The sequence below is a fragment of the Rattus rattus genome, chromosome 3 (assembly GCF_011064425.1).
Source record: "Rattus rattus isolate New Zealand chromosome 3, Rrattus_CSIRO_v1, whole genome shotgun sequence".
Lineage (NCBI taxonomy): Eukaryota > Metazoa > Chordata > Mammalia > Rodentia > Muridae > Rattus > Rattus rattus.
Window position 1 is genome coordinate 124,457,431 of NC_046156.1, and position 13,417 is coordinate 124,470,847.

The 13,417-nt window shown below is 41.4% G+C and overlaps 1 protein-coding gene across 1 annotated transcript in view; it reads right to left on the reverse strand.

Annotated features, from left to right (window-relative positions):
* Mecom (MDS1 and EVI1 complex locus) overlaps nt 1-13,417 on the reverse strand; it is a 548,190-nt gene that overhangs the window by 269,854 nt on the left and 264,919 nt on the right. The window contains exon 2 of the mRNA XM_032898551.1: nt 4,596-4,942. Coding sequence (XP_032754442.1) covers nt 4,596-4,942 — 347 coding nt within the window. The remainder of the gene's footprint in view (nt 1-4,595; nt 4,943-13,417) is intronic.

A 13,417-nucleotide genomic window follows, 5' to 3' on the forward strand; every position in this document is an offset into this window, starting at 1 on the left:
ATTAATTTTCTGTGTGTGGGTACAATTTTATGTATGTATGAGAAGAAAAAAATAAAAGCTAAGCACGTACCTGGAATTTTAACAGATCAAACAAATTTTGAGCAGTTCTGGATAAGATGAACGTAATAAGGGATTTGGCACACGCTAGGCACCTCATTAATGGATGCACACACACGTGCAGAGTTTTATGACAATCAGTGATAATAAAGATAGGTACAAAAAAAAGGGCTGAGTGAACACAAAGACAAAAAGACTAACCTTTTAGTTTTTCCAACAAACTACCTCAAACTGTTAGAAAGCAAAATCAAACAACACCACTGAAATTGTTATTTGACTTAAAAGTTAGTTTAGAAACCTGTCCTGAATCCTTGTTTTCATTGTGAATTAGAAAACAGTGCTTGCTTCTCAAATAAGGCCATGGCCACATAATTTTGAGTACCTTAGAGACATTTAGGTTTCTAGGGAACAAGTAGAGGGAGCAAGGGACGTGACTTCTAAAGCAGAGATAGTGACTGACTTCTGCCCAGTAATGACCCAGTGCTGGTCTGTGTCCTAACCAATGGCGTGCCTGTGGTCTATATCCCAGCCAATGGTGTGTCTGTGGTCTATATCCCAGCCAATGGTGTGTCTGTGGTCTATATCCCAGCCAATGGTGTGTCTGTGGTCTATATCCCAGGCAATGGTGCGTCTGTGGTCTATATCCCAGCCATGGCTTGTCTATGCTCAGCCTCCATGTCCCTCTACAGCCAGTGCTAAGCTCCTAACTCACACTAGAAGACTTAACCCCATATAGTAGGTGGCACGGCTCAGGCTGTGACCCTGTACAAGTCTCTCTTTATTAATCAACACTCCTTTGGTGAGGGGGATGTTTATTACATTATTACTGGGTTATTTTACCTATGTACATTGAGCTCATAACCGTCTTCAAAAGCTCCTATTCCCCTGAAATGCAAACTTTTCCAAAGTACCATATTTGGAAAGATATATGTAATGTGTGAAAAATGACTGACAGTTTAGAGATACAGCTCCCTGTCCAAGCACAAGTCTTGGTATGAGTCTGCCCCACAATAACAGAGAGCCCTCAGCAGAGCCAGAACCAACTGGAATTTTAGTCTTTGACTTTTATCAGTCTGGAGCACTGATAAAACGAATTTCTGTTGCTTAACCCCCGAGTCTAGGCTGCCGGAGCTGTCTAACACAGTCTGCTTACTAAACAAAAGTAAGAAGGGTGCTGAGCTTCGGCAATACTGCCCGACTTTGTGAGACACCAGGAAGGCCGTACCAGGAGAGTGCAGCTTTAAAAACTCCAAGCAAACCTGTAAGCAAGCCTGTACACCACAAATATCTCAAGCTTCTCGGTAAACGGTTTCCCTGCTGCCGGTGGAACAAAATTTAAGGCAACCCTAAGTTGTGGTTAGGTCATTGGTTGGTGATGCCATGCAGGGAGGACACTCAAAGAATTAATATAAAAATCTCTAAGGATGAGAAAGGAGACCCCCAAGGGTGTATATAAGACCGAGAACAGTGTCTGTGAAGAGAAGAGTGTTGAGGGGATGGAAATGGGTTGTGGCTGGTGTGGAGGTGCAGGCAAGAAGCATTCTGTTCTGAACAGCTGGGTCGATGGAAATGCAATGTATTGAAAGACGTGTACAAGGAGGGCAGCCAGGAGGCCAGTCCAGAATAGTGGAGACAGCACTGAGGAAGTTGCTCTATTAGAACATGCGGCTGTAAAGGAAACTAGTAACTCAGGATCTGACGCATAGTAGGCACTCGATGATGGTCCGACAAACCTGAATTTCCTCATTCATATTTACTTTAAGGATGTCTAAGTGATTCGCTTTCTTTTTAAACTGTTTCTTCCTACGCATCATTTAAAAAAAAAAAAAAGGTGCAGCCTCAGAGAGGCCATGGTAGTTAGAACACAATCAGTCCAATCAGATAAGAGGCAAATGAGGGACAATTAAAAACATATATGACATCAGGACACTTCAAAGTGAGCACACAGGAGTGGACAGGGCCATGTGAGAGTGCCTTTGTCAGCGGCAAATGGATTTTGTATTAACTAGATAGGGTCGAGAACTCAGCAGAACTACCAAGGATAAAGTTTGCCAAAGTCATGAAGAAGCCTTCTCGCTAGCTGTGTTCGTTTTATCTACAGAGTACACAATTGCACTTTTAAAATTGTGGGAAGGGCCAGCAAGATGGCTTAGCAGGCAAAGGAGCTTGCTACCAAGCTAGCCAACCTGGGTTTGATCTTCAGAAACTACATGGTTGAAGGAGAGGATTAATCCCCACAGTTGTCTGTCCTCTGACTTCCATATGTGTATGGTCGCACTCAGGGGTGCACACATGTGTGCATTTACACATACACACACGGGGGTGGGGAGAGACAGACAGAGACAAAGAGAGAGGGGGAGGGGAGGGGGAGAGAGACATGAAAAAAATCAAGCAGGTTACATTAAAATGATAAAGACTACTACATAACTGGCCATCGGCTGGTTTAAAGGACAGAAATGGGGTGCCTGACCTTCAGACAGAAAGCTGTGAACTATTTTGCAAAAGCATCTTAATTTCTTGGCAATTGAAACAGGTTGGTTTTAACATTATGAAGGAAACGTTATATCGCTCACAGCACACATTCGCTCGGGTATATGCTGAAGATGTTCCCTCCCCGCCCCACCCAGGAAAAAAACTACAATCACTTTTAAATTTCCTTAAATGCAGAGATTTCCCGTAATCCACAGGCACTGTGTCTAAAAAGATCTCATTCTGTACTTTCCAATCCTGTAATCGCAGGCTGATTTCACAGTTAAGCTCCATCTCTACCACAGTTAAGCTCAGTCTGTTCCCAGACTTCTAGAGAATCCTAACCAGAGCTACACTTCTTTAACTCTGGAGATTTTATAATGAAGGTCTAACGAGTTACTTATTACTGCACTGTTTATCGCCATTATTTTAAGGTGAACAGTAATGACGTAGAATTCATGCACATTTGCCTTAACACCTTTTCAAACTCACGCACCCATTAATGCTATGGTGATTTTTAAAATTCTCTCATTGACACATGCGTCTAAAAGTCATTTTTCTAAACCACAGCCTTCCCAAGGATGTGTACAGGGACAAAACCATGGGAGGCAGGCCCAATTGCACTCCTGCCCAAACAGGAACTTACCCTTTGGCATTTCAGATTGTGAATAAGACTGCCTTCATTATAGAATTCGGAATACATTTTACAAGGGGACACATTGAAGACAAGGGGACAAAACAGATGAAATTACATCCTGCAGGTACTGCATATTCACATCTACTTAAAGCTAAGTAGATATTCTATTAATGATCATAAGTACTAAGAGAACATAGCAAAATGGATCCTGTTTCTCTAAGTTCCATCCGGCTGAAATATTGTCAAGGGAAAGTTCTTTCAACATCTCCACAACCACTCCTCACCTATGCAGAGGTTGCCTCTAAGCTCTTCTGATAGAGACAAGATTTTCCAGAAAGCTGATGTTATGATTTAGTCACAACATATTTCAAACTATAGAAGAAAACCAGACTTAATAGCCTATGTTTGTAACCGCAGCGTGCACTGGAAGGCTCAATCAGGAATGAGAGTTCCAGACTGATGTGGTCAATTAAATAGAACTCTTGTTTCAAGCAACGAAAATAAAAACAAAATGAATGTAAAGTGTCTATGTATCCACTGTGCTGATAGAAAAGGGAGAAGAAAGTGAAAAACTTAGAACTGCACATTACCTGTCTTTATAGAAATGAAATGAAATTAGATATTGTTATTAAATGCTGCTGACTGTTGGACTGCCTGATGGCTTCTATGCAATGCATTCCTGAAACTAGTGACTAATTTTATGATCACTTGGTGCTCTTATTTCAGTATATTACTTATTATATTAATATAATATTTAATAAATTATTTGTTAAATAATTAATCAATTTAAATCAATTTAAATATAAAGAATCATCGCAGATTTCTGTGATGACTACTATGCACACTTTTTAAAAAGCATGTAGAATAAATAGTCTTCTTTTGATTAAAAAAAAGAGATAAAATATGTAAGAGGAATGTAGAGGTAAAACCAAATGGATCCATAGCTACAAATGCTACAAAAAAGCATATGTTTTCCTCCAATTCCTCCAGACTTGTCTGCCTCCTAGGAGCTAACACACAGCATATATATCGTATGAGTAGTTTGTCTGCTAGCACCATGTGCTACTTAAGATGGCCACATCAAACATTCTGAATGATCTTAGAATTTAGTCTAAGGTGCTTTAAAGAAATTTAAGATGCCTTAAAAACTTTTCAAATTCACATATCCACTAATATATTATTAATTTTGCTTCCTTTCCTACTTTGAGACTGATATGCTTTTTTGATCATCTTCACCAGGACACCTCTTGTCATGCTATCCCTTTAAGAAATACGTTGCTTGACCAAACAGCAGGATTGTAAGGGAGTTGGTTCTTAAACATCAACTTGAAGACATGCTCACAAATAGAATATCCTCATAGCCACCTATGTAACTAATCTCTTCTTTACAGACCTGAACACATATGTGTGCTAACTCAAACGACGCTCTTACCTCCCATCCATAGCTGGAATCTTTCAGGTCTGATCTCTGCTCTCCCATGTATGGCCCAAACTTTTCTCCTATTTCAATCTTCCTTTTGGTCCATATTCCAAGTCCTGCTCCAGGCATAGTTGACTCTCGAAGCTCGAATTCATCAGGAATGGGGATGTCATCGGGGATGTAGATGGGGGCTTTGTAGGGCGAGCCCTCCTTAGGAGTAAATGACTCACTGGATGTTGCAGGAGAGCATGGCTCTTGGATGTGAAGGGAAGGAACATTGGCTATCCCATCTGCATCTTCGGCATCTGGCATTTCTTCCAAGGGCATTTCAGGGTAGTTGCCATAAGCACACTCATTACCTGCAAATAAATAAGAACTTCGTGAATTTCTAGTAATAAACCAGGACAAAATTCCACAGGGGTAGTAACCATAGTAAGTTGTTCATTGCAAACTAAACAGAGAAGCCCATTGTTAAAATGTGTCCCATTATAGACCTCTATGATGCACAGGGGTATAGGTTATAGCTTCTAGTTTATCTGGGATAAAGTTATAAATCCAGTATGTTTATTCTCACCCATCACCCATCACTCACATGCAAAGTACCCAGCAGCTTACTTATCATCCAGAATACAATAGGGATAAGGTGTAGGCAGCTACCACCCCGGAACATCCCAGATTGAGAGCTGACAGAACGATAGACCATATCAGAAAGGTGGATCGATCGGCTTATGGAACCTTAAAATAAATGCAACAGGCCATCCAAAACTCCAAGGCTTAAACCTGTACAGCCGGATATTGATAAAGCTATTAGTTTGTATTTGTTCTTCCTCTGTTGGTGTTTTATTTTTTCCATCCTATTTCAAACAAATCACCAAACCCTTGGTATTTCCTTGCTTCAGTAGCTCATTCTGCAGACACTCAAAAGTACTACAAGCTAAAATCATTCTTTTATAATTAGGTAGATTTGGGGCTAGACAGCTTGTTCAATGGGCTATGAGTATTTGCTGCTCTTGCAGAAGATTCCCCCCACCCCAGAACCTATACAGCAATCTATTGTAACCACTAACAACTTCAGTTCCGGGCAATCTGACACCCTCTTCTGGCCCCCCATAGGCACCAGGCAAACATGATGCACATACATGTGTGCAGGCAAACATTCACACACATAAAACAAAAATTAACAAATTTTCAGAGGGAAAGAGATAGGAGGGTACCCCGAGTGTACCAAAAAGAGAAAAAAATAATTCCAGACTAGAAAGTGGGAGAGTCAACTGCCTCTCCAAATCTTGAGGAGGCTGCAAGAATTTGGAAAGGACAAAGGCCTTGTTTTCAGTGGCCTTAAGGACTTCCCTAAATAGTACAACTGCATACCCTAAGTCCCTGAGTGTGCCATGAGACCTTGAGGTATTCATGAGGTAGATGTGGTGGACTTTAGAGGCTAGGTAAGGAAACAGAAAGAAAAATGGCTAAGTAGAATTTCCTACCAACTGAAGGGAATTTCCCTTGGCTTTAAGCAATAGGCATGTGTTTCTCTCTATTAGAGTTATGAACCGAAAGTCATCCCACACTGCTTTGACTCATAAGGACTTCAAGGACAGAATAAGGAAAAAGAGAGCTAGGATGATAAGGAGGCCGATTCTGGTCAGAACCACCAGAAGGTAAACTGAATGGCTTATCATTGTTGCCATGGTGTTTCTGGTACAGCCTGGGTGACCATGAATTATTCATGAAATGGATGATATGGAAGAACTCCAGTCTCAGATTAGCAACCTTTAGCCTCCACCCAAACCAGCAACTGTGTGTTTTATTAAAGCCTTCTAAGATGGGTTACTGGGCTACAAGGTAGAAGACACACATTCTACCCCCAGTTTCTCCCCTTACTCGTTATAGAAATTCACACCACCACTCACGAGCACTGTCCTGTGAGTACGGGATCCTGCTTCTTATGGGTACATAAAATAACATAAAGTAAAAAAGGGATAGAATCCAGGCAAAGCTGTATTTAACGGAGGGATAGAGTGTGATTCAAACATCGAGAGTACGCCGTTTAAACTAGGCAAGTGACAGCCACAGACTGCAAGCTTGCATTGGGTACCTAGTTCTCAGCATTCAGGTTCGTTACGATGCGAGTTCAGCATGTCCAAAAGTGTGACCACTGTTACTTGGCCTCCAATCAGGTACCTTGTCTGTTTCCTCAGTTCAATTGGGAATGTTATCTTTTCCCCTAACCAGGCACATTAGATGCTGGAACCTGGAGAGTTGCTCTCCTTTTCCTATGATCTATTCTTCCACAAAACTCATTACTTTTATCTGATCCTTTCAATTCCCATTTAGCATCTAAAATTTCTAGCAGGGCTTCCTCTTCACTGGTCTCCAGAGCACCAGTCTCTTGACTTGAGACCTGAATTCTGAGTGCGTCTTCCCAGCACACCTTCCTTCCTGCTCAACAGACCCCAGTGGCTCCCAGTCTCTAAAGCTTAAGTAGAACTATCTTAGCTTGAAAATCTCTCTCTCTTTTTGAACTCATTCCTTCTGATTTTCAATGCTCCTCAGGAATACTTGAGCAACACACTGATCTTTGCCTCCTAAACTTGGCGAGCAGTTCTTATATCTTGGCTGTCCGTCCCCACTCCCCAGTCTAACCAAGTCCCCGTCTTCCTTCCAGGTCAAGTTCCAAGTCCAGTTCCGACATGTCCCATTCTCATCTGTCTACACAAGCACCTCCTTCCTCTTTGAGCTTTCCGAATTATGCCTCTCTATTCTGCAATCAAACCACATTCATTGCCACTTTGGATTTAATGTTTTATCTCCAACCAGGAAATAGACTCTTGGTGAGTAAGGTGTAGAATTCCCACTTCAATCTTCATGCAGCGAGTATTAATAATGAACACCCATTAAGTAGGTAATTAGCCATACATACAATTTTATTGGATCATTATACCAAGCCAACATTATCCCACTGAAAATTGTAAATTATTTGGATCATGACAACTACTTTTAAGAAACAAAGTGGTAGAGCACGGTAGATTATCAAACTTTTCATTCATATCTAGTACCAAAATGACTACTCAACACCCTAAGTGCACTTTGAAAGTTCCAACTGATTTAAATGTCATCAAAATATGTATGAAGAGTTTGGATGCAGGATAAACACGCAGAAACCATTTTCAAGACAGATGTGATAACGTTCCTCTGGTGTCAGCTCTTTGGAGGACTGGAGGCAGGAAGACTCTGTCAGCTCAGTACTTTGAGACAGACTTAAGCTATAGAGTGTCACCATGTCTCCAAAGGCAAACAAACAAATAAACTTAAAATCAGTGGCTTCTCTCTAGAATTGTAACATTCAACTGCCGTAACTAAAACGTCACAACATACATCCTCAAAGGGGGTCACTGCTCATTGTCAGGATTTCATTTTCTCTGAGGAATGCTACAAATTGAATGACGTCATGGAATTTATAAACTTCCCCATCTAGGAAATAGAAAAGAAAAAGGGCACCTAAATAAACAGAACAATATTCTTCCAGTAATTCTTTCTAAAAGGCCAGTAACATTTTCTCTATTTCTCCCACGAGTTAAACCAGTCACGCTCTCAAGTCTGACAAAGGGACCTCAAATCCTAGGAAAAGATTGAGACAATTAACAAACACTCCCATTGTCACCATTGTCCTATGGGTTCCCTGTCACCACGAACTTTCCCAGTTCAAAGTCGAAATAGGAATGCCGAGAACCCACTCCAGCAAGTTATGTATGCCCTGCCTGCTGCTCAAGAGAATTTGAATTTAAAGCCAAAACATAATCCTGCTAAAAATGAAATATATATATATATAAATATATATATATATATTCTAATTAAGCCCAAAGAACAACTTACGCAATCAAGCAAGTATAGGTAAAAGACCCAGTTCTAGTCATCTGTATACAGGCTTCAACGCAGATGAAAGCCCGGGCAATTTGTCTCTCAGCCACCATCCAACTAGTATCATCTGAATTAGAGATAAAAGGAGTTGGGATGACAAAAATGGATGTAGAAAACTGCCGACGTTTACCTGTCAAACCATCCAACCATATTTCAACACAATCTAGCATTTATAAGCTTTTGGGCATGGATGGGCTTTAGCATACCCTATTGAATATTTGCATAAGTGCGAATCAACTGACACCTCTGTGCGTATTACTCAATAACTCTCCAAGAAAGCTGCTAAAACATTCCATCTAAATGAAAAACAAGCCCTATTATCCCATCTCCATTAAATCTCTGTTACTGGAGGGTGGGGGTGATCGGTAGATCTATTCCCTGAGCTGTAGCTGTAGCCAATTAAAGATTTCCTGAATATTGCTCTGACAGACTGGCTACATTTACAATAGGAAAGTATCAGGTAGGGCGTGTGGCATACATCAGTGGGCCCATAAAGATAAATAACCCTTGTAACGTCTTGGGGCTGAGCTGCCTCCAACCGTAATTTGCTTCATGTATCCTTTGGTTGTGTCATTAACTCGGGGAGGATGGGGAGAAGAGCTTATTGTTGGATTTGAGGCGAGCGGCTTGGGAAATCCGACTGGAAAGCAACCTCTTCTACTCAGATCTTAAGCATCCTAATGTCCCTAGGGACCGAGCAACAGCCCATGCTCCAAGTAGAGTCTACTTTTTTTCTGCGGCCGTCTGAGTAACTATCCGGGTTTGCAGTTTAGAAGAGTTTCACTTAGCAGGATTCAGAATCTAAGGGGGAGAGGGGACAATTAGAAACTCAATGCCAGTCACAGCGTCCATTGCTGCATAAATCCACTCACTGCACTCTGAAACGTAAATTCTCATTCTTCAAAGGTAGAATCTGGTAGTAAAAGGAACAGACCAGAATCTCTACAGTTAGCAACTGTTCAAACCCAAACTTCGATCTCTTATATGGGCCACTTGCCTTTTGGCTTCTTTAAAGGTGCGTCTAGAAGTTTGGATCATCACAAATCTGCCTCCTGTGTACATAGTCCTTGGTTCGGCCTTTCCATTTGATGGTGCACTGTAAATACATTTTCTCTCTTTTCCTGTTCTCTAAGCTTACGTGCGGGTGCTACGTGTTCCACATAGGGATCCACAGGAAGTGAAACGTGCCTACGGTGCTCACGTTGTTTTAGGTTTTTTTGATCCCAAAATGCCAGTATAAATACCCTCCATATAAATATTTGTATCTATCCATTTCAATCTTCTTAGATGGGATCCCTATTGAAAGCTATTGAGTACTGGCCATTTCTTTTCCAAATACATTTATCAATTTATATTCTTCCCAGCAGTATTCACAGGTACCAATATGTGCTAGGTTTTTTTTTTTTTAAATCAGTAGGAAAACTATTTAACAGTTGCTTCTTTAATCTATACCTTAATGATTACTAAGACTAAATATTTTATCAGTGACTCATATTTCTTCCATCACAAATTATGCATAGCTTTCTCTCATTTTTTAAATGGGCTTTAAATCTGTCTGATTAATGACAAATTAGCCATCTGAAATGCTTCTCCTCATGTTCTCCATAGTTTTCTATTGGATACAGTAATAGAACTTTTTATCTTTAGCAGAACTAAGTTCACGTTGTCTTTGTGTTTTTTTTAATTTTCTTAGAAAGTCCTCACCTATTCTGATGGGGGGTGAGGTACTCTCCCTTATTTTCTTTGAGATTCATAGTTACTTTTCTTCTAGCCTTGGATTACCAGTGATTTACAACTCAGTGAAAAGCAGAGGAAAAATGATTTCATTTATTTGAGCTCCTGTGAACGGCAGACTAGGAAAAAAAAATGCCATTTCACTCATAATTCTTTGGCCCTTATTTGCAAGGCTGGCCGGAGCTGCTTTCTCTTTTTGTGGGATTTATATAACTCGCCAGTTGTTTCTTTTGGCTTCCCTGCTTAGTTTAACTGAAAATCTTCTGGGCAGAAGCCATTCAAACTCCTGAGCGTCACCCATTAATAGCGTTCAACGGCCATCAAAATGCTTATCACTCCTTGTTGTCCTTCCCGACGGTAGCGGAAATGTTTTCCTCTCTGCTCCCTGAGTCAGTTCATTGATAGAAAGTGTTCAGGGACTAATGCAATATTAATGCTAACGTTTAAAGGGCAGAGCTGGACTTTAGTTATACCCATGAAGCCATGTTTACTTGGCTGTACAAACTTGCCCATAATATGTACATCCATACTTATTTGCTAGCAACGAGTGGTGTGTGTGTGTGTGTGTGTGTGTGTGTGTGTGTGTGTGTGTGTGTGTGTGTGTGGTGCTTAGCAGCTCCCTAATCTTAAAAATAGGCCGAGACAGAAACATGATTTGAGATCTCAGGCAGACTGGTTGAGATCATAGCTGTGTGAAACAGCTGCCAAGAGGGGCCCGACTAGGGAATTGAACAGATTAGGTAACTCAGAAATTTAGACATTTCCCCCCATTATGTTTCTCGTTGCAGTTTTGTAATAAAAACACGAGCGAACTTCAAAGGAAGCTCCGTAGTAAAGGTTAATTGCTACTAAAGAAGAGGGTGGGCCCAAGCGCCCGTACTTTGTGCTCAACTCACAGGCAGACAGGAAGGATTACACGTGGCTGAAGGCAGACGATGTGTGCCCAGCATCAGGAGAGGAGGCTCCGCCAAACCTCAGGCCCCACCAGGGACCGCCAGGGAGGACGTGAGCATATAGACATGAGTCTACGAGTCTGCGCATGCTTACCAGTGGCCAGGGAAGGGAGGGGGAAGACTTCAGTTTCCTTTCCAAATTAAAACAGGACATGCTCTTCTTCCCTCCTCAGGACAATTCCTGAGTGGTGACAGACGCGCGTTTATGAGAAAGCAAAGGACCTCCAGGGCCATCTCTTCTCCAGCAGCAACAGAGTCACTGAGCATGTGGGGAAAGGGAGGAGCCCAAGTAACACCAGATGCACGAACAGAGCAATGAACTGGCCATTGAAATACTCTGTGAAAATGTCCCCAAGAAAATGAAATCTAACATTCCCAATGAAACGAGGAAAGGAAACTATTCAAATGAGTAAAATAGATGTCCACGGAGCTGACAAACACATTGTAAAGGATTCTACAGGAATCTAGCAGCACAGATTCAGAAACAGAGGTCTCTCCTACAGAAGACATTATCCTAGAGGTCACTGTCTTAGAGAGGCCACCAATGGACAGTCTTCAAAGCACCATGATCCCAGAAAAGGGTGAAAGGGAACCATTCTTCATGTTTCAGCTCGGGTCCATGTGTGTGCATTCTGAGTCTCTATGGCATATTTGTGACACAGCCCACCGACATGGCTTGGCACACAGAATTTTCTTAGGGGTCTTTCAAGCTCCTTTGCACTCTCACTGTTTCAGTTAGCTTCCTTGCTCTGACCTATTTCATTTCTTCCCTCTGGGCCTTGCCACCCACAGTATTCACTAAAAGTACTTCATAAGTCTGTGGGAGGTAGCAAAGGATAGGGCCAAGAGTGCTATGGGTATTGAAAACAGAGGACTTACAAAGAGCAAATATATATATATATATATATATATATATATATATATATATATATATATATATAATCATATTATAATATAGACCTTGTCTTTCCAGTTACTTATAAATCTTGAGCTTTCTACAATCCTAGGTATTTCATAATCGTTTCATAATCATTTCTCTGAACGATATGATTTGAGAATTAAATAGGTAGCTCCTAAGCTATTATGGGCTGGGCTTAGCTGCTTCTAGAAGTTTCCCTTCAGAAACGGTGCTGAACTTTTCTCAAAGGTGACAGAAAGAAATTGCTAGAAAATTCATAGTTGAGCTACAAGTAGTAAAGCCTTCTGGCATCTATTTACAGAGGCCAAGACAACAAAAGAGAAACACTAACGTTCCGTGGGTAAGGCCCGGAGGGAAAGCATGACTGGTTAATGTTTGGTATGTTCTGTTGTTAGGGAGCGTAGTCACCATTTCATACCGGAAGACCTGGTAGGGCCAGACTCCTTACGTGGCAATCAGTGTTCCTTTCATGGTATAGCATTTGCCTCAACTCTCTTTTAGCCATACAAATTTTTAAGAGATTTTTGGCAACCTCTGACCTAATGGCTTTTTTCATAAGCCTTTTATAGCCCCCAAAGTGACTTTGCTTCAGATCCATTTAAACTAGAAATACCCCATGTTTACCCCCCAGCTTACTGGCAGGTTACTTCTCAGGCATCTGCAGTGAGCAGAGTACAGCCTTTCAGCATTCAAGCCCTATCTACAGCAATTATTTGCCAGCATATCTAAAAGAAGGCAGGCATTTCCTGCTGCACACAAATGGGACACTCTTATCTAAATCACTGTTTAAACAGGTATTTAAGAAAACAATATCACAGGCAGGAATTTACTGATGACGGAACACATTGGTTTAGGGCTGGACGAGATGGTTAAGGACTAGCCATTGTCAAGAAAGGAAGTATATCAGCACGAGGAAGGTATAGAGAATATTTCACAGCTCCCCAGAGGTCAAGATGTAGGATCATAAAGCTTGGGAAAGCAGCAGTGGAAAAGGCAGTTGCATAGAGCGTTCCACCTGGTAACAACCCCTGAGCCCTGGATCCACCTGAGAGGAAGAGCTCGAGAGTTGGACCAGTTTCTGTGCAGGTCCAGTGCACTCAAGCCATACCAGATCACCACAACTAAAACCAGAGAATGGCCAAACTGGGCTTGCCTGAAGCTCAGAAAATGTATTTTCTGGAAAGACATTTTGAAAATTGATTGGATCTCCCACAACCTGCAACCTATGCTCTGGCTCCTCAGCCCTGCTCTAACCAGTGCAACTGGAATTTATTCCCAGTGGAGGCTTATAAAGCTGGGCTGTTATTCTC